Genomic DNA, 21,974 nt, shown 5'->3' on the forward strand with positions numbered 1-21,974 from the left:
GTACATTCTGCTTTGATCACCCATGCAATTAAGCTTTCTCCTCAGCTGGTGTCTTGTCAGCCCTTCAGTGAGAGGAACCCCTGTGCAGCAATTTCACAAGCATCCTCCCTGTCACAGAGCAGGTTTTGCTGCCTGATTCAAGAAAGGAGGATAAAGACTGAATTATGAATTGCAGCACAGGAGGCTATTAAACATTAAAATAACAGAAATGAGATGCAAGTGACATGTGCCATCTTACTGCTAAGTAAGGTCTAAGTCAGTCAAATATTAGTTTGGATCTGTGTTTATACAGAAGGCAGAATATGGGTTTAGAAATCCAGGGATAAATACTGAAATACTCCTCAGCCCTCACTTCAGCAGAACTGTCTCTACTGAAACAACCGCAGCAAAGCCTAGCCATGTGTTTTCACACATGGTTCAGAGGGGCAATCCCAGTGTTATCACTGGAGATTCAGGGATCTTAGTGGAGAATAACCATTTAAGACAAACTGCCATTTCCATGGGAATTCAAAGGCTTTGCCCAGACGGAAGATGGTTGCTTTGAATCATCCCCCGGTTGCTGTAGCCACTGCCCGTGGGAGGGACTGGCAGCACCAAGGAGGGACAGCCCAGAACAGCAGTTTCCCTGTTGCAGCCTTCCAGCCATCAGCTCTACAGGGGCTTTCTGTAACAGATGTTAGAGCCAGGCTGTCACACTTAATAGCAAACATCACACCTGCCCACCATGAATCTGTCTAATCCTTTTAAAACATGTTTACAGTTTTGACCCCGGCAAAATCCTCTGGGAGGGAGTTCCACAGTATAAGTATGTTGTGGACAAATGTCTACACTTTTACAACTCGATATTTTCTGCCCGAAATTGAGTGGCAGCTGAGCGTCTGGGTGCCACTGGCAATCATGCTGTATTGTCTAAGGCATGGTCAAAGAAGCCTCAATCAAACTGGTGCTGTGCTGTAGGTGACTTTACTAGTATTTTCCTTGTTCCTTTGTCTAGCTGGCAGAGGTGGAACTCAGCCAAAAACTAAGTGTATAAGAAGGAAGTCTCTTGACCCATTTTCTCAGTTGCTTATAATGAGTTAGGTACCTGGCATTTTCTTTATCTATACAGATTATATTCTCAGTGGAGAAAGAAATATCTTGTAGGCTAAACTGCCTGAGCTCTTGTCCTTGGCAATAACTTTTCACCTTTAATTTATTTTTATCTTTGCAAAATGTATTGGACTGCTGTGGGAGGAAATCTTACAGATAGAAAATGAAAAACTGTAATAATAATGCTAATTCATGTATCACATAACTAAAATAAAATACCTCTAGAACAGGTAATATAGTGGAGTCAGTGATCATTAAATATTTTCAAGGTTACTGCATGGAACTTGCTGAAAAATCTCTTGAAAGAAGAGGAAGAGCAGAAAGGAGAGGGGGAAATAAGACCTCAGCAATACTGTAACAAACTCATGGAGGCAACCTCCTGCACAAGGGCGACAGCACAACTAAAACTATATTTTGAAGCCAGAAGAGTGAGCGTAGGGAACCCCAAATTACCTTCTAGGCAGAAGGAGCAGGCAGGGAATGGTGGAAGCCTGGTGGTAGGTGAAAGGAAAAAGGGAAATCGAAGAGAGAACTGAAAACATCATGAGTATCCTGGCCTGCAGCAGGGAATGAGGTGCTCAAGGAATAAGGAACAATTCAAACTGCCAGCTGTCCCAGTAAAATACTAACTCCTAATCATTCAGCTCCAAAATTGCAGGCACCTCTAAAAAAACCAGATGTTGCACAGAGCATTTAAAATAAGCAATATCAATGAAAGTAAATCACTAAGACAGAAATTGTCAGTAGATGGCACTCAAGAATAAACAGCATAATTTCTGGAAAACAGGAAATTTTAGAATCTTGCTACACCATCTTCCTGGGAAAGCTGAGATATTTTCTGTTGCTTTCATCTAGAGACAGGACAAGTTAAAAAAACGCAATTCCTTCATTATGGGACAAATCTCGCTTTTAGCCTCCTCCTTGTAGGCTGCAGGGCAGTGTGTTAGGATTCATCTACCAGGTTTTACCTATTGCTCTCATCCTGCATGTTCCCCAGAAGCTGTAGGAGAACAGGCAGTCCCACAGATTTCTTCACTGCAGACATCCTGGTTAGAGCATTTCCCACCTGACTGTCTGCACAAAAGCAGGATCAGAGCATCCTGTGCAGGTCCTTCCAACACGCCCTTTCACCAAGTGCATCAAATACTCCCAGTGACTTCCAAATGCTTGAATCAGACGTTTATTGCCTAATGCAAGGAGATCCCGTGTCAGAGGGCAAACAGGAGCAGAAGAACTGCATCACACAATTCTTCTCCAGCTGCATGGAAGGCCTGGGCATATTCTCCCTCCTTCCCTCTTCAGAATGACCTGTTACTGCCTTGAGCTTGCTTCTGCCCCCAGTTGCCTGTCAGTAGTGCTCAGCTCAGGCAGTGCTCAACAGCTGGAGGGAGAGTAGCATTTTAAAACCAACAGGTTCTTGTTCACACAAAACCCTGAAGCAGATCTTCAAAACACAGAACAGCAGAAGTCAAGCTGACATGGCGAAGAGCAAGGAGAAGAATCTCTCATTGCTTAGATATCACAAGGCAAGCCTTGTGAGTGGAGCTTAAGGCACATGAGATACTAAAATTAATTATTTAGTGGAGGAGGTCCTCTTTCTTTTCTCCTTTTCAGAAAGTCTGCTAAGGGTTTTCACGCTCTGAATCTGCAACTTTCCTGCTTTTAATGACATCTGAGAGCTAGTAGCATAAGTAAGGAATAACTCTGTATTTTGCCTATGATAAAACACAAGAGTGGGATGCAGAGCTGTTGCTGGAAAGGATGACTATTTGTACTGCATCACATAATTCCCTTCTAGAGGCTGGCTGTGATGTTAAACTGCAAGGCTCAGAGAGGTGAGAAAGGATGCTGTGGGGATTAGTCATTAAGAGCAGTACCAGGGCGAACGGTGACTGCTAAGCCAGTGCCTTGCCTGCCGGCTCTGTATAATCAGGACTGTCTGATAACACAGTCTTGCTGAGAACCTGCAGTTCCTCTGATTTCTCCACACAGTCTGTTACAGCTGGATTCTCAGGTTGCAGAAAGTTAATGAAATCTGTCAATTTTGATGCCTGGAGAGACTCATGTGCCTGGTGAATACATCTGCTGGGGACTCAGAGAAGCTGAATTATGCTATTTATGGCTCTACAAAGTTGACTTCATAGTCTTGGCCTGTCAATCAACCGTGTGTCTCACAAACCAAAGAGACCCAAATAAGTTATATCTAGGGCACAGAGCCTTTCAGAGGGATCTTTCTTCTGCCCTAAATTAGGAGATCAGGCTTTGAAAAAGCCAAAATTTTTGAAAAAGGGCCACAGTCTGATCCCACCATGAGTCGCCTTGAGCTGGATGCACTCTCTGGACAGAAAGGCAGCTACAAAGTCTATGGCTTTTATCAGATCTCAAACTCCTTCCTCCCTGATTGTGTCCTAAGTAGTTCACACTAGCCCAGAATCCATATACGAATGAGTTTTTGAAGGGATAGACAATATCCCGCTGTGCAGGCGTCTGACTGCAGAGCTCATAGGCCCAGCATTATGTCCCCAGTGCAGATTCACAGAGTACGCTGGTCTGGCAGTAACATCCAACTATTGTTTTTATTAAATTCTCCCCTCTCTGCATTCATAACAACTCAATTGGAAATTACAATGAAGGCGAGTCACTGGGGATGGGCAGTTATTACAAATGGGCACTAAGAAGTACAGTGATTTCAACAGGGCAAATTGCTCATTCATCTGTGTTGGCTTTGTAAATGGAAATTACTAGATTAGGAGGAAACCTGTTTTTTCATCTTATATTTATAACTTATTTTTCTTTTGTCTTTTTGTTTTTCTAGTCACACAGCAGATATCAGTATTTCATCAGCTTATGACGAATTTCAGTATCCCTCAAATGATGCAATTCTAATATTTTTTTACTTCTTTATGTCTGTCATCACAACTCCATTTATTTATAAACTCAGTTTATTAGAAACTCATTGAATTTCTTGTTTCTGCCACATTGAGGCTTGTATATACTTAAATTCTTTACTTTTTGCTTCACAAAGCACAGAGTAAGCAATAGATCCTTCCACAAAACTCAAACCAGTTGCTACCATCTTCCTCCCCAGCTCACAGTCAGAGATCTAATCCATGAGTAAATTGCTTCCTGCCTCTGCAACACGTGCCTGTCAGAACAGACACTAAATTCTGGTCTTGGCATGGTGCTTTAGCCACAGAGCCAGCCTGTCTGGTAGCCTTCATTTCTGATCTGTGCAGGAAGAAGCATCAGGAGGATGACCTCCTCTCAGCCTATTTGTGACATATCTGTGCAAATCTTTCTATACAAAATACAGCAGTCTGTCTGTTGGTACAGATTCGTGTGACTTGAATTGATGGCTTAGCTGTCAAAATAAGCAAAGCACTCCTGTGAAAGCTGGGAATACTTTCACTTCTTTTCTAACAGCCAGTCAGGAAATGGGAATGGCATCATTGACCTAACACTGTTAAAAGGAAGGAGAAGCCAAACTGAGTTAGTCTCATGATTTTCATCTTCAAAGTGAATGAAAATTTACCTTAGACACCACCCCCACCACACCCCACACCACATTCTCTTTTGGAATCACAGAAAAACAATTCTGGCTAGTTTTCAAAAGGGAAAGACTTGGATATGCCCTCCAGAAGGCTCTGTGTGCTTCACAGACACTGTTTTGCATCTTGAGCTGTGGTCACAACCCTCCAATTCAAGCCATGCATCTCTTGTTGACAATGCTAAGGCCCGGAATTTTCATTTGGACATTTCCAACTGGGGTGCTGAGATAATAATAGTGAGAGCAAGCACCAGACTGGGCACCTGCAGTTCACTTCTCTGCTGAGCACTTGAATCTCATTATAAGTTGTGGAGGAAGAGATATTAAAGCAGCCTGAAAAGCATCTGATCAGATGTCCCCAAAGTTTTGCTCTTTGAAATTTACACATGGTTACAAAGAATATTTTCATTATGTATTGAATTAGGAAGCTATGGTTGAGGTTTGGCTCACCCAGCTGGTTTAGAAGCAGGGCACATAGGACCTTAAGCAAGATTTTTAGAGTCAGATTTTAAAAGCATTCTGGTAGTCTAAAGATAACAGCAAAAGCCAAAAGGCCACCTGGGACTTTTGAAGTCTCTTGATTCACACTGAAATGAATGGGATGTTTAAGACTTAGGTCTTTAAGACTTGACCAATGGGAGTCACACTATTGACTGGGGTGAGTTGTGTGCTAGACACTTTCTCCCTTTTGAGCTTCATTTTCTCGTCTATAAAATTAGAATAATTAACCTTCCTTTCATCCATTTTGGGATCTTTTGTCTGTTTTGCCTGTGATCCTGTAAGAAACATTTGGGACAAAGGATGACTTAAATATATGTTTAATGACGTATTGAACCAGAGGGAGTAAGGTGTCTAAAACACAAAAGCGAGGCTATCCATTAAATGCTTATAAGATGACCTTCAGAAAAACAGCAACATTTAAAACAGCAATGGAAAAATGAAGATCAACTAAAAAACTTAATTGGAAATTCACATTATTTCTCTCTTTTTTTGGCAGCTTCTGCATCTGATGTTATTGCATTTCATTAACAGGATTACAGATATCATTTCAGATGACTAACGTAATAAAAGAAAAGGCAGCAAATCTATTGAGATGTAGCTTGAAGCAGAACTGTCCCTTTCTGCTCTCTGGGATATTGTCCCCAGCTGAGATTTATAGGGCTCTAACAATGCATCACAAATGACATCCTATGTAAACAACTGGAGAACAAATGTGAAATGCTATTTAAATGCCTCATTAAGAAAAGGAAATTTCATAGCTAGATTCTTTGCTTTTCTTGCCTTTGCAGTAAAATTAATTGACAGATCTAGATGAAAAACAGCAAAGTTTGTTTACCAGAATTGACTATTATTATTTATAATGTGTCTTATATTAGTGCCTATGGCTCAACTGAGAAAACTAGAGTAGAAGACCCTATAGAAGTAATCCAGGCACTAGAGAATATCCAGACTCAGAAATTAATGAGGAATTAAAGCTTACTTAAATATTATTAGAAGATATCAAGGTAGTTTTGGTTTTTAAACAGCTCCTACATCAGTTGAAACTCATGTATTACATTTTTTGTCTGAAGAACAGATTGATTTCCAGTGTTAACCAAGTGTTCACCACCACATTCATGTGGGTCTAATGTTCATTCAAGGAACTCAAGATACTAAAAGCCCCCGTGGGCATTCATTAGTGTGAAAAGAATCTCATGGTCATTAATAAGACAGGTGTCTGTTGATTAGGGCAGTGTCAAGATCACTTCAGGCTTTAAACGTGCCCTGCATCTGCATCAGGTTTTTCACAGGAGTCCCTGTGCTTTTGAACACCTGAGTCGGGCAAATGGCTTTACTGAAAGGTCCAACAGCTTCTCTTAGGAGGAGATGCATGGAATGGGTCTGCATGAGATTTCCCAGGTCGTCTTGTGAAAGACAGCCAACAGGCATTGAATAACAGAAGAGGAAGTAAATGTCCCTTGCCAAAAAGAGAGGAACCTACTTCCTTCTTGAAAAACCCTAGGAGAACTTGAGAAAAAAAATTACAAGGCCCATGGTGTCACTTCTGCTAGACAGGTTAGGGAAGAGGTAGCAGTTTCAGCTTCTGAGTTCAGACTTTTCCCCAGGTCTTCTCTGCTTCATGCCTTCCCTGGCTGTGCTTCGGCAGCCCCTGGATTCCTCTGGGCCAAGAGATGTGACATAACAAGTAGCTGCAGTTCAGGGGTTGGGTCAGGTGAGAGGAACAAGAGCACAGGAGGCTGTTCAGGCCTGAATGTGAAGGTTGCCAGCCTGTGATGATGATTTGTCTTGCGTTTGTTTACATGTGAGGTCTCTCTCACATTTGTAGCCTCTTTATTTATTTATCTTTCTATTTGGACATGGAGGGAAAGAAACACTCAGAACAACCAAAATAAGAAAGCTTTTGAACAAAACTTGGTATTTGCGAGTTTCAAGTTAATGAAAGCAATGCATCAAAGACAAGAAGCTGAACAAATGATTCTCAATAAAAATAATGTAGTAGAATGGTGTTCTGCCTATTTCTAAATTGTCCCCAAATTGCAATGATATTGAATATATTTGCTGTTGAAAATTATTCACCATTGAAATAAATGATGTGTGAGTTATACTGGAACAATGTATGTTGCTCTAGTTTAAATACACACTGATGGGGAGGCAATATTATTTTATATTCTGCCATTAGAGTGCAAGTTCAGAACGCACAAACAGTCTAGGTGAGCTGTGGCTATAAGATTTGCAGAGGGAAAGCAGTAGAGGTGTTGAAAGGCGTTTGCAATATTGATTGGGATGAAATATCATCCCTCAAGTATCAGAATGAAAACTCACCAAACAGTGTTGCCATTGTCCTGTCCCTCACAATCTGTGTATACCTGTGGAAAAGCACTGTGATGATCAGATTTAAGCGTGTTATGCTCCTTTCAATGTGGCTGCCTCATGGTTGATGTGCAGCCAGCCTACCTGGGCTCATTTCCTGTTGGAAGAGCTTAGGGTAGTGGGTCTTGCACTCTCACAGAATCACAGAATCATTTAGGTTGGAAAAGACCTCTGAGATCATCAAGTCCAACCTTTGACTGATCACCACCTCGTCAACTAGGCTATGGCACTAAGTGCCATGTCCAGGTGTTTCTTGAACACCTCCAAGGGATAGTGACTCCACCACCTTCCTGAGCAGCCCACTCCAATGTCTAACAACCCTTTCCATGAAGAAATTCCTCCTGTTGTCCTGCCTGTGCCTCCTCTAGTGCAGCCTGAGGCTATGACCTCTTGTCCTGTCGCTAGCTGCCTGAGAGAACCCACCTTGCTACAGCCTCATTTCGAGTAGTTGTGGAGAGTGTTAAGAGTCACGCCGAGTGCCTTCTTCTGCAGGATAAACAACCCCAGCTCCCTCAGCCACCCCCCACAGGACTTACCCTCTAGACCCTTCACCAGCTTCATTGCTCTTTGCTCCAGCACCTCAACATCCTTATTGTAGTGAGGGCCCCAGAACTGGACACAGGACTCAAGGTGTGGCCTCACCAGTGCTGAGTTAAGGGGGATGATCACTGCCCTGGTCCTGCTGGCTGCAATATTTCTGATACAGGCCAGGATGCCATTGGCCTTCTTGGCCACCTGGGTGGGCACACTGCTGGCATATGTTCAGCTGCTGTCAACCAGCACTGCCAGGTCCTTTTCCAACAGGCAGCTGTCCAGCCCCTCTCCTCCACCCTGCAGCACTGCCTGGGATAGTTGTGGCCAAAGTGCAGGACCCGGCACCTGGCCTTGCTGAACCTCACACCGTTGATCTTGGTCCATTGATCCAACCTGGCCAGAGCCTCTATTCACTGGAAAGGTACTATAGCCTTGTTTCGCAGCAGGGGAACTGCAGTATGCAGAGGGAAAATTATTTGTCCTCTTTCATAGATCTGAGATGGGAAGAGCAGTTTCCCAAGCCTCATAGCAGTACTTCTGAGGCACAGAAACCTCTGATCAACCTAAATAAGGTAGTGGGATAAGAGAATTAAACCAGCTGAAACAAACTTCTCCAGGAAGGACATGGGAACGTGACAGCCTCTGGCTCACGCTGCTAATGTCTGATCTGCTACCAGAGCAGGGCAGATCTCTGATGCCTTTTTGCTCATTGCTCCTGGAGAAATTACAATTTAGCCCTGTTCTTAGTGGGGATTAATTTTCAGTGTGGTGAATTTACCAATGAATTTATGAGAAGTTAATTTGTACTTAGGAAGAAATCATGTCAGTTCAAATGCGTTCAATTAATTGTTGATGGCATTGGTGCGGCCATTAGATACAAAAAACACATTGCTTTCGGGGTTAGCGAGGGAACACATCCTGATTAGATTAGTGGCTGGAGAGAAAGCCATCCCCTGGATAGTCAAATATTGAAAGAAAAGTATACTCAATTACCATATTTTAATAGCTAACTGAATGGAATGTATGGAATACTTTTAAGGAAACATAGCTAGAGCTTGGGTTAGGACTCTCCTCTGCCCAGTACATCCAAGGGGGAGGCACAAATGAGCTTTTGAGCCACCATTGCTGTATCAGCTGTGATTGTTGGACTACCGTGTACTTTCTGATGCTGGAATGTAAATCATCAGGGCCCCGATCCTGTTGTGACGTGTGTTGGCACCGTACTCCATTCAGGCAGCATGCAAACAACACAGGGTTGAAACAGTGACCTTGCCAGTTCTCTGCTCTCTGTCCCTCTTGCAGCTCTTTGGAGAGCTGCTACCTACTGGAGAGCTGCTACCTACTGCTACCTCTTTGGAGAGCTGCTACCTACTGTACTCAGCAGTCGTGCTGATTGTGGCAGTACCCACAGCAGAGCTTTCTGAAGTGAGGAAGCAATGACCTGTGTTATCAGTGTCCTGAAACACAGCACATCTGCAACATTGCAAGGCACAGCATTGTTTGTTCTCTTAGAACGTGGCACAGGATGAACATGAATAAAGGTTTTAAAAGAAACAACATTTTAAAACGGGCCTTTATATCTTACTCCTTGTGTTTTCTGAGATCATGAGGATGGACAGATACTTGTGTTTCGATGCTCTGCTTTGCTGCCTATGGAAACCTTGTCTGGGTTGGCTACTCCACAGCAGTAAAGATATTTAAGCTGTTATGGATTGAGATAGACAGCAAATGATTTCATAAGCCACCAAACATTAAGCTGCATTTTTAAAAATGCTATGTTAGAATATGGACAAGTAGAAAGAGAAGGAGGGATATTTTTTTAGTCCCTGAATATTTAGTTTAGCAAATGTATGTTCCTTAACATGCAATTTCCCAGATTTGGGTTACCCTTTGTATGAAAGCTTCACTGACAGAGTTAATATTTAGGAAGAGAATCCTGCTGGAGTTCTCACATTCCCCCAGATACCTCAACCATTATCTTTGTTACCCTTTCCAAACTTGTAGAGACACGAGAATCAAAGACAAAGATAACTGCCAGAATACAGATACTCAGTTGGCATAAATTATTTCTCTCTTAGTTGGGGCTGGCATTTCAGAGCCAGAACACCACTGCCTGCGAATACAGAAGCAAACTGCGCGCTGTTTTAGAGCATGGATGACAGGACATGGCCCTCCCTGGGAGACCCTGGTCAAAAGACTCCCCAGACCCTCCCAGCTGCACTGACCACCCCGCTCACAGCCACCCTGAGTGCCCGTGACTGTACGTCCTGGGGGCAGCAAAGACCAGATGTTCAGCACCTCCTCACTCCCTGGCACTGACAAAGGACAGTCCCCTAAAGGAAAGCTCCTTCAAGCTCCAGGATTGTCAGAGGATCTATTTTCTTGTTTCTCTGTATTCCGCTCTGTGGTTGTTATTAATGAAATAAGAGGTGGGCCTCATTCCCTTTCCCTTCCTTTGCCCACGCACATTAATTTAAATGCAAATTCACACAGAAAGATCAAAATTAATTATACTTTCTGCAGCAGGCTACATGGAAAATTGAAATGCACAGGGCTGGCTTTTCCCTTTTTTTTTTTTTTTTAAATTTATTTTTTGGAAGTGCAAAGGAAAAACAATGCTGCAAAAATACTGAAATATGCATGTAAATGTTGAATGCTTGCTTGCTTTTATTTTCTCATGCTTTTTGCTTGTCTGAATTTCTACAGTTGCTTTCAGTTGCAGGCTGTTTCAGTAGGAATATTGAAAGGTTAATCTGCTAGTGACATAAATTGACCTGTAAATGACAAATAATATTCTGTTTACCACTATAAGAATCAATCTTAATTAAGAAAAACTATGCTGACTCTTAAGAAATTTGTCCATTATTGCCTAAGTAGAATATAGCTGAAGTCTGAGAATATATTTTTTTTTTCATTGGGAAATAAAGACATGGGGGAGAGGAGTGTTCTGTTTTTCAAGGACTTCAGGCATTTATATAAGTTTTTTTAATGTTCCAGCAGGTTTCTCAGAGTACAACTAATGTTTCTGTAACACATAGCATACAATGTCTCCACCCACTCCCTTTAAAAAAAAGTCAGATTTTTGCTTTCCTTGCCCAGGATCTGGCAAACAGCATAGCCCTGTCCATATGTTGGTTCTTGGGAGCAGTTAAGCCGCTGTGACTGCGCCCAGATGTGAAACTCCAGCACTCTCTGAGACTGCACTGCACCTTGAGTAACAAATTTACCTGAGAAACCTTCTGGAGTGGGCTCTGTGGGGCTTCACTGGAGGTGCCAAGGAGCCAGTTACATGACTGATGTAGGAAAAATGGATGGTCTCAGATTTTAAGTGTTTAAGGCCAATGAGAACAATCAAATGAGGAGCTAAAACAGAAGCATTTAGTCAGATATTTAGTCAGGCTGGGGCTTACTTGCTTAGTCTGTGGGAAGTGTGTGTTGTCCTGCTTCTAGGCCAGATCCGGTCCTTAACACTGTTGTTCTTATCCAATATCTGGAGACATCAGTTCAGCCAGCTCACTGCTTGCTCTCCCTCTCCAAGTGCTATGGTTGTAGGTAGATGAATTCAGGTATTGTAAAAGCCAGAAGAAAGAAATGGAGGCTTATGATCAAATAGCTCATTTTTCAAGTTCCACATGCCATTAGAAAAGCGCTTTTTTGTGTCCCCATAGCAACTAGAGTTCAAGGTGCCTTTGTAAAACACATGGCCAGAGATCTTCCCTGGAAAGCTTACAAATGAAACAAATCAGAGAAAAAAGCTGACAAAGAAAAGGGATTTATCCCTGGCTTCAGAGCCATTAAAAACAACATTGAATGTGGTACTCTGCTGAGATTTTACTGAACAGGACACGCTGGATCTGCTCTTTGCACTAATTTCCCCTAAAAACATGAATCTAGTTCAAGACCTTGCTAATGCTCTTTAAATATTCTGATACACCCTCTCAACAGTCCTTCTACAAGAAAACATAGCCTAGCTGAATGATTTTGGATCCAGCAAGTGCCTTCCCAAGGTCAGCCCTTTGCCTTAAAGACTAAGAAAGTGATGAAAGCAGCGTACAATTGGTAGACTTACCCTTGTGAGCCCAGTTGGGCTCAGGAGCTCAGTACAGTGCTGGGCCAGTATAGCTGAGAGTACCTGGAGGGGGCCTGGCTAGAGCTGGTCTTTGCACTAGCCCTGAAAAATAGACCCAGGTGATTGTGTTGGCATTTAGTGGGTCAAAGCAACAAAACATCCTTTGGTCTGCAGCCAAAGGGGGTCTTTCAAGTGGGGCCATGTGAAGAGATGCCAGTGCCCTACATGCCCCAGACTTGCTGCTGAGAGCTGCAATTCTTCAAGTGGGATGGTTGTTCAGATTGCAGTACTCAGCAGCTGTCATTTATTACAGTGGGGGCAAGCACAGTAAATAATCTCTTCAGATACTTTCTCTCTTGATCTTTTGGCCAAGCTTAGTTTTACTGTGGTTTCTTAGGTGTGCTTTGCTTTCTGCCATCATGCTCGGGAATCACTCAAGTGTAGTGTTAGCACAATAAATCTCACAGGCTTTTCTTCCAAATAAAAGCAGAAAGCAGTAGCTTCTAGTCATTTCAGCATTCTGCTCTCCTGCTGGCAGCTCAGCAGAGCAAGGGTACGCAAACTTCAGCCCAGGCTGAATTGTTAGCATGGTGATATCTCTATCCCTGTTTTCTCAGAAGTGTTCCTGAGAACACTCAGACACGCTAGCTGCAACCGAGAGAAACAACACTGTGACCACTGTCTGTTTAAGGTCAGGGACATGGAGCAGCTGTATTTGTTCAGCATTTGCTTGTCAAGGAAAGACCACAGCAAGTTTTCAGATAATCTGTCTGTCTCTATATATTATGCACAAACCCACCATCCCCACACATACTAATCTTTCCAGCAATCTCTTCTTATTGCTACACATATCAAAACTGCCATCTGGTTAAGGTGGTGGAATGCATTTCAGCTGTGCTCAGTTCACATAAGCATAAATGCTGTTACATTTCTCAGCTCATGTGTAACGTTTTGTGATCGGATAAGGGAGATTGCTGCCGCAGTGGTTCCTTGGAATTTCCTCTATTTCTGCAAATTTAAACAACATACTGCTGATGATTGATTATAGTAATTTTGTTGTTCATATCATCCTATTCATATCACAGTAGGTATTGCTTGTAATTATTAAGGCTATTTGTTATTAGAGATGCATGGGCGGTGAAATACAATGAGAAGCAAACAATTTAACTGGTAATAAAATTAGCTGATCATGGAAAGTCAATCTGCTAATTATCTCCAAATTGTGTCTGTCAGTTCTGTTCTGCATTTCTTAGACTCCTTGCTCCCCAGTGAAAAGCTTTTCCAGGTCCGCATTCTGAGGAACAGACCGAATTCCTCATCAAGAGAGGTTTTCAGGATGTTAAACCTTTGCTCTCATACAGGTTCACATAATTTCATAAATACTTTGTGACAAATAGGCATTTTATTGTGTAATTTACTGCACTAATAGTGCACTAATTTTTTTATAGAAGATTCTTTATAAAACAATAAAAATTAGGCTGATTCCTTCATTTTCATAACTAGTGGAAACTACCCAGAACTTGGATTTCTTAGTTGTTAAATTTTCAAAACATCTCGTGATACTGAAGTGGTGAAACACCCAATAAGGTCAATTTGAGTCATGTGGATAGAGAGTATCTTTGGACACTTCCAAAAACTGCATATAGGTTTTTCTAACTGTCCTTGGTTCCTGGGATTATCAGCTGTTTAATTTACCAAGATTCTAGTATATATGGAGAGAAAAAGCAAATCATCTGGGCAGCAGGATCAGTAGAATTTGGTTTTCTGTGCATTTTTGCATAGTGGTATTGGCAGCTGGCTATGGCACTGAGGCTTTCATTTTAGTTAGTATTTGTATGGTTGTTTGACAGCACTACATCTTTTTTATATCCAGTATTAATAGGTCATTTCATAGCTGGGTGTGGGAAAATTAAAGGTGACTATCAATTTTTATGTATCTGTCAGTTTGCTTATATTTTAATTTCTGTTTTAAATATGGACAGGTAAAGCAAATAATCCATCTGACATTAAATATTTTTCCTCCAATTCATTTTTTAAAAGAGATTATTAAAAGTAAATATTGAGTCATTTCCCAAGAAAATACCATCCTCTGTTGAAAAATTATAATGCCTTAAATGAAATAGAGTTAAAATATAATATTGGGTAAATAGAGCTGTGGTTTGAACCATCATGGCCATTCTTATTTTCTGGAGAGTCTACATCTACTTTTCCAAGTCAAAACCAGTCTGGAATGTGAGCTGAAACGTTATCTTTACAACTTTGTTCCAAGTGTGAAATACATATTCCAACCTGTAACCCTGCACAAGGGAGCTGAACAGCTCTGCTAATCACAGGAAATCTACAGAGACTGTGACCTACTAAGTACCACGTTGCTGAGCTCTGATGCAACAACCCAGTGTCAGAAAGAAAACAGCTATAGGTGCCTGGTCTTAGATGCAACAGGAGTTACAGGATAAACTTCACTCACCCGTTGTCTTGGACTGTCATTAATCTCCATAGGAGGCAACAGTGGAAAATGTTAATAAGAAAAAAAAAGTGAATTAAATCCCGAAACAGCCCTGTGAAAGAGAAACCCTTCAACTTTAAATTGGAAGCAAGGGGAGTTCTGCCAGGTGTGGGAATGCAGAGAGGCCTTCAAGTGCTGTGCACAGCTGCAGCTGTGCCTCTGCCTTCAGCCAGTGCTTGTTTACTCTGTCTGGGAGCAGGCACTCTCTTCGTGCACTTCCGAACTCCTGCTGATGGCAGGTGAAGCTAATCCGTCAGACAGTACTGGCTCCAGATATCCAAGAGAGCCTTTAACCCCTTGTTCTGACAGGCAGTAGCAAAAATTAATACAAGTGATAATTAGTTACTCTGTTTGGCTTCTTTTCACTGTTTAAAGAGAGCTTTTCTCCTATAGGAATGAGGTGAATATGTGACTGCCAGAGTCAGGCTGTGTTGGAATGACTTCCCACATAGCCAAGTAGCAACACGGAGCTGTCCTAGTGAGATCTCGGGAGGATCCCTGTGGAAAATAGTCACAGGAGGAAGGCAAGTAAATGGTGACAAGTGAGTCCAGAGGCCCTTTGGCTGACTGCTATCAAGTGGTGAGCAGGATGCCCAGGAATCTTTGGGGTTTTTTTGAAATGAGTTTTATCAAGCTGGGAGAGAAGACTCCTTATGGAGGTCACACTTCTTCCCCAAAAGCAATGCTGGCTTTTGCAGGACCCAGGGCAGCTAAGACTTAGGAACAGCCTTGCTATTCTGCTTCCAGTAAAGACCAAGAGCAGAAAAATTTTGTGTTCAGACTCAAACCAACATAGAAATGTGTTTTGATTTTGTCCCCCACTCTGTTTAGCATTTCCACTTGACATTAGCTAGTGTCACCCCATCCAGTAGTAAGAGATGGGAAGGAACAGATAATTCCAGGTCACTCCAGCAAAATACACACAGCACCCCAAGCATGGCCTGGAAACCAGGGAGGCACTTTGTTGTGATAACAAGGTCACTGCAGACAAGCAGTGGCAAAGGCACACTTCTATCTATCTAAATCTTTGAGTATGTTTGAACATAATGGTGTACCAAGGCTAAAGGACTGGAAATGTGGGATGGCATGCTTAAACCCACAACCTCTGTTTGCCCTTGTGAAGATTATGAGCCATACCTAAAAGCACATTGCCACAGGATCAGGTAAATTGACTTTTATTGAAAAATACTGTAATATGAAGGGGGGGAACATTCCAATTTAACACAAATACATTGCATTTCAGGCTCCCAAATAACTATTGATATCTGCTGTCCTGGAGCAAATCATATCTTCCTTGACAAGTCAGACAGCTGCTCCTTCTCTATCTTCCCTTTGTTATCTTTAATAGCCACGGATTGTTGTGGTACCTTCAAAAAAATATTTGCAACTTACTTGACAGATGTTTCACCTCCTGCTATTAGCCCTGGTTCATGGGTTCATCTAATGCCTGTTCTTGCTGACAAAAGTCAGACCAAGTGCTTTTGAAATGAGAGTGTACTGGATGGCACTGCACAGCACATGCTTTGTACAGCTCTTCTTTCCCTCCAGCTGGAAGCTGGTGGGTGAACAACCTCTCCAGCCATCCTGTTCATCCTAATGTAAGTTGTGGTAGAAGCAATCTGCAGAACTCATCTGGTCCAGGCCCTAGCTCAGAGCAAGGCCAACTTTCAGGTCCTAAAAGACTGCTCATGGTCATCCCCAGCTGAGGCTTGACTATCGCCAGGGAAGTAGATCCCACAGCTTCCCAGGGCAAGTGTTCCCACGTTTGATCACAGTCACAGGGAACATTTTTTTCCCATTTGTTAAATTATAGAAATAATGGTATCTTAAAAACACAGGATCACTAAGAATTCTAAGATAAGTCTAAAGAAACCCATGGTTATATTTGACCAATTTCACTCAGACTTTGAAATGAAAAGACAAAGCAAGTCTAATAACACCAGGGTCACAGGTTTGATCCCTGTACAGGCCATTGACTTAAGAGTTGGTATTGATAATCCTTGTGGGTCCCTTCCAACTCAGAATATTCTGTGATTCTTTGATTCCTTCAGGCTATCAACTGTCCTCAGGTGTGTCAAAGGAAATGAAGGCAAATGTGGTAGAAATGGATGGGGGTGGTGATACTGCAGCAGGTCCCTTGCCTTCCTCTGACAGTCTTTGCTGCCCACAAATCTCAGTCAATACCATAGGCTGTGTAAGGTCTCCCCAGACTGCCTCAGGGCAGCCCTAAAATCCTTCAACAGCAAACTGAAGAGCCTGTATGGGTTAAGTGACTTTATGTGTCTTTGTGATGCAAAGGAGGAGTGTTTATACTGTCCATTCAGCAGCACAGCTGTAGAGGCACTACAGGCACTACAAAGAGCTGGCCATGTTAACAATTTGAACTGTACCACTTAGACCAAACTGACAGATGTGGTCCCAAATCATCAAAGGCCATCCTAGAACAACTGCCAAGGGCTATTGTGCATTTCAGGATGACTTTTAGCGCATTTAAAAATCTACTTCTAGGAAACATCCTTAAGTTGAGGGTATCATGGAAGTCGTATACAACCCAGTATTAGCTGGCACCATGTGCCTCTACTTTTTGTATCTCTATTTCTCTGATTAATCCATGATTAAGAACTAATGCAAGCTACATATCCCTAGTCAGTTTTTATATTCCTGAATGGGAAACATCACCCCCTTTGGACCAGACTGTAGCACAAGCATCATTTTAGGAGGGGCAAGACCGACACATTTAGTACTGAGTTTTGGCAAATATAGTAATAAATAGGGTCCTCTTTATACTTCCCAGTGGTGCACATACAGGTCTATTTTTCATGTGCTGGTGGAGCATTCAGCATTGAGATTGACCCTTCCAACACCTAAGAAGAACAGAGAAGGAACTTGTCCTCTAATGTGTGTAATTAGTGCTACTCCAGCTCTCTTGTATTCTCCTTGTATAGCTGAGAACAAAAGAAAGGTGGGGTTTTTTCCATCTCGCTTTTGTAGCTATCAGCTGAAAAAAAAACCCCAACTAACAGAACTTTAGATCCTTCACCATGAAATTAACAGCCACGCTTTGTGATTGGAACAGGTCCCCAGTGGTACCCTTCTCGTGTTGGCCTGCAACTAGAACGCAGTAAGTATTCATACGGTTGAATACAGCCACCTAATGTATTACTAATCCCCTGGCAGATTCTCCTCCTAACAGCATTGCTCTCTCTATACGTGTTATTGGATGAACTGTTAGCACATTTTCATTAACGGACATCAATTATTAACTTATTAGTCTTCTTATTAAGAAAGGAATCTAATGTTTTCATAATGTTTCAGAATACAGTATATGATCAAATAATGAAGACAAGGCAGTTTTAAACCCATTTGCTCACTTCCCTCGCTCGCTGCATGATCTGTTTTAAAACTTGCTCACAGCCTCATCAGAAGATGCAGCTGGCTGCAGGAGGCAGCCTCTTTTTTAATGCCAGTACACAAGTTCTTGGTGGACATGGCAGTGGGAGATAAAGCTGCCATGGGCTGTGTGGTATGTGGTCGGTGGACATGTTGAATTGCAAAGCCACAGAAAATAAGGGCTCAGCAGCTGATGGAATTTAGCATCCTTGCTGACGTAAACAGTCAACAAATGTATTGAAAGGGAGACACAATGCATAAAGCAGAAGAGAACAAAGAGGTGCAGCAGCCATGGCAACATCCCATGCCAGTGGCTCTTGGAGTTTCCCAATATCCAGCTCACTGCCCCTATAAAACAAAAGAGAACCAGATATTGCCATTTTATCTCTCTGTCTCTACACTCTGTGTCCATTAGGAGTGGAAGCAGATGCCTCAGAATACTGTGAAAAATAATGTAGTGCTCACATACACCTGGTCTACCTAGGTCAGAGCTTGCAAAGAAATCTTGGACAGTGGGCCTTGGCCCAAGAAATTGTCATCATGAGGTGCCACCTATTGTGAAATAGCCTGAGGATGTGAATGCTTGAACAAAACAGTTCAGCGAGGGAGACACCGCATAACATCGACTTTGCCATTAGTCTTGCAAGACAGAACAAAGAGTGCTCTGTGGAATTGTCTGTGTGATTGCTTGGCATGTCTCTAATGGGTTAGATTAACAGAGATAGTATCATACAATTGCTACGCATTGCTGCCCAGTGTCATGTCAGCCTGATGCTTTTGTTAAAATGAGATGAGAATAACTCTCATAGAAGAGCTCTAAGTTGCTAACCTGGAGAATAAGTACCACGTCACCAAAATAAATCAGAATACAAGCTGGGCTGACACCTGGACCATTATCAGGGCAGTCTATGCATTATGCTGAGCCTCTGAGAGGATACCTGTTGTTCATGCCATCTCCTCTTCCTTTTTTGTCATTGCAGACGGGCCGTTTTTGAAGGATTCAATTAACATTCAAAGTCTTGCTGTTTCCTCCATCATTACACTGTATTTTACAGACCTGGGTCAGCAGGTCGGTTGGACCACAGTAAGTATGTCCTTGTAACAATCAACAGGATATGTCTTAATGTATAATGGGTTTTAGAATTAAATTACTCCAACTTCCCCAGCAATCTTTCCCTATGTAAAATGGTGTAAGTACTTTATCAGCAGTAAAACCAGAGTTAAAGGGATAGTGAGCCAAATTATCAATATGCTAACTCTGGCATCCAATTAAATATTAGAAGGTGGACATAAAAATATTGCCTGAGGGGAAAAAAAATCAATTTTAAAAAAGAGTTTTAGCTTATCTAGGGTTTGTATGCCTGTGCAGAACCTGTAGCCAAATACATTAATTTGCTGCAAGACTCCTCAGCTTTGAAAGTGGAAGGATATTAAAAAGAAAAAATGGATTTCTAGTAATCCTGTTACTAATGTAGGAAAATTATTGGATGAAAACATCTTTCTCTTTGTTCACCCAAAGAACAGTTCCGACAGAGAAGCCAAGGATTCCAGGCAGAAGATGCCCAGCTAGGCTCAGGAGTCACAACTTTTGAATCTCTTTCTAAAACAAAAGTATTTGCCATGAGCAACAATATCCGTATCATGCTCTAGGTAGACGTGGTCTCAGTCTGACTTCAGTTATTTTCCTGTAAGTATCTTTCAGAATAGAGTATATGATCAATATGAATAACACAGTTGAAAGTTCAGGGTGGTGGAAGAGAGGCAACACATTCCACCCAAATGAGCTCGTGGGGAACTTTAACCTTACAGGCTCTTCTGGGAAAAGAAGAAGAGAAAGATTCAATTTGTTCATAGCCCAAAGACAGAAGACAGTAGAAGTGTTTGAAAGGACAGTGAAGGAATGGGAGATGAAGAGACCTTTCCAGTGTCCTGCACCAGGCATATGTGGTGGAGCTGAAAGCAGTCTCACTACTAGACTGACCCAGCTTTTGCTGTAGTTGGCACGTACTGCACTACCTGGGGTAAGACACAGCCCATATCTGTATATCAGATAATGAGATTCCCAATTTCTGCAGTGAGAAGCATGAGTAAGACAGAGCTACTGCTTCTGAAAGCCATAAAAACCCTGACAAGACTATTCATAGCAATGGAAAGCAAACCACCAATTGCTTGCAATTCCTTTAATGAAGCAAGTGAGTTTTCGCTAACTGGCATCATGGCTGTCGGCCAACTTATTAATTCTTAGCATAGATAGCACACAGATCCCACCCTGCTCATGCAGGGGAACTACAAGACCCACTGACAAGCCACTGTCCTTCCTTGGCAGTGCCCATATGGATGAAGCTTGTGAGTGCCAGGTCTTTGAGCAGCTTGCAGGTGATAGTACCTGTTTATCTCTCCAATAGGTCACTATGGGCTAGGAAGCATTACTACAAGACACTTGGAGTGAACATGCTGCTCTCAAGTTCCCTATCTCTTGAAAGGTACACTCAAGGTGAATGTTACTGCCAGAGATGCCTTTGACCTTGGCATGTCAGCCTCTGGATCAGTTCTGTAAGGTCATATATCCATCTCACCTGCTGAAGCTCACATACGTTTCCCCTCTCCAGGGAAGCAGATTGCCCTGATCAGCAAGAATTCTGACAGGTTTTAGCCCCTTTGAAGAAGAACGTGACATGTATCCATCCTTCCCACTTCCAACAGGACCCAAATCCCCAGGTCAAGCAGTTTACTTCAGTGGAGCTCTAGCATTTCACACCTGCCTGTTTCAGTGGAGGTCTGCGAGTTACCAAGGCTTTGCCCCACCCTGATTAATGGCCTATTGGGGGCCACACTGATTAATGTCAGTCCTATTTCCCCCCTGAATCCATCCCACCAGCTCTCATCTGTGGAATTTCCTTGCAAAGCAAAATTTTGATTAGTGCAGCTTCCTGTTTGCTACAATTAAGTAATCTGCAAAACCCTTATTTATTCTCTCTTTTCCTGGTGGTTTATGTAGCCTAAGACAGTAACATAACTAAAGCTTAATATCCCATTATAAATAGTGCAGTTATGACCAGGAGTTGATACTGCAGGCAGTGGCATTTTTTTTATGATTTAATCTGCATGCAAAAAGTTGACTCCATGAGTTTCTGAATATTCATGTTATCCCATTCTGCTCCATATTCTAAATTGTCTCCATTCTTAGTGAAAGAAATCTTCTTCCTAGCCACGTCATTTAAACAACCAGGAGATTTTTATGTTATACCTAGTCTATATCAACAGAGAAAAAGTTCATAGAAAATTGTATTCTAACAATAGCAATTAAGAATGCATTTGTACACAGGATGTGTAGTTTTACTGCCATTTTTACTGTGCTTAGAGCTCCCATTCTCCCATCCCCCTTGATACTCTATCAGATTTACGCACACAGCGAGAGATGTTTCTGCTTTAAAGGGCTGACATTTAAATAAACAAGGCGTAGAATGAAAATATTCTTATCTCGTCAGCAAAACGATAGCTAAGGTACAAAGGGCCACATTCAGGTCTGGACTCCAAAAATAGATACAGAAGCACATGGAGACATGCTGGTGGCTCCAGAGGTCGATGCTTTAAGGGCATGGATCTGTCTAGGGGAACACTAATCACAGAGGTGAGTCTTCTGGGGCTCTGTCACCTCATTGGAGATCACACTTGAGGATCAAGAACACCAAGACCCCCAGTGCTGGGGATTTACAGCAAGACAATGACCTGTGGTTTTTAAAAGGGGAAAATAGTACTGACCTCCACTTTGACTTCCTGGGAGCAGTACCTTTTCCAAGCATGTCATAAAATAGAAGGTCATGCTGCTGCCTGTTCCTAAACAGAATTTGGGTCTCAATAAGCCTAGGAGCATTCTTCTGAATCAGGAAACCTCAGCTTCCCTTTTGGAGCATGCACAGTCTCTGATTTACAGTCCTTGTCACACTCCACCTTGGTGGCTCAAGAGT

General features: G+C 42.2%; 1 protein-coding gene across 1 annotated transcript in view; it reads left to right on the forward strand.

Annotated features, from left to right (window-relative positions):
• Positions 1 to 21,974, forward strand: part of TECRL (trans-2,3-enoyl-CoA reductase like) — a 63,631-nt gene that overhangs the window by 17,232 nt on the left and 24,425 nt on the right. Inside the window, exon 3 of the mRNA XM_050338800.1 lies at positions 18,987 to 19,090. Coding sequence (XP_050194757.1) covers positions 18,987 to 19,090 — 104 coding nt within the window. The remainder of the gene's footprint in view (positions 1 to 18,986; positions 19,091 to 21,974) is intronic.

The sequence above is a fragment of the Myiozetetes cayanensis genome, unplaced genomic scaffold, assembly GCF_022539395.1.
Source record: "Myiozetetes cayanensis isolate MyiCay16 unplaced genomic scaffold, myiCay2020 scf7, whole genome shotgun sequence".
NCBI lineage: Eukaryota > Metazoa > Chordata > Aves > Passeriformes > Tyrannidae > Myiozetetes > Myiozetetes cayanensis.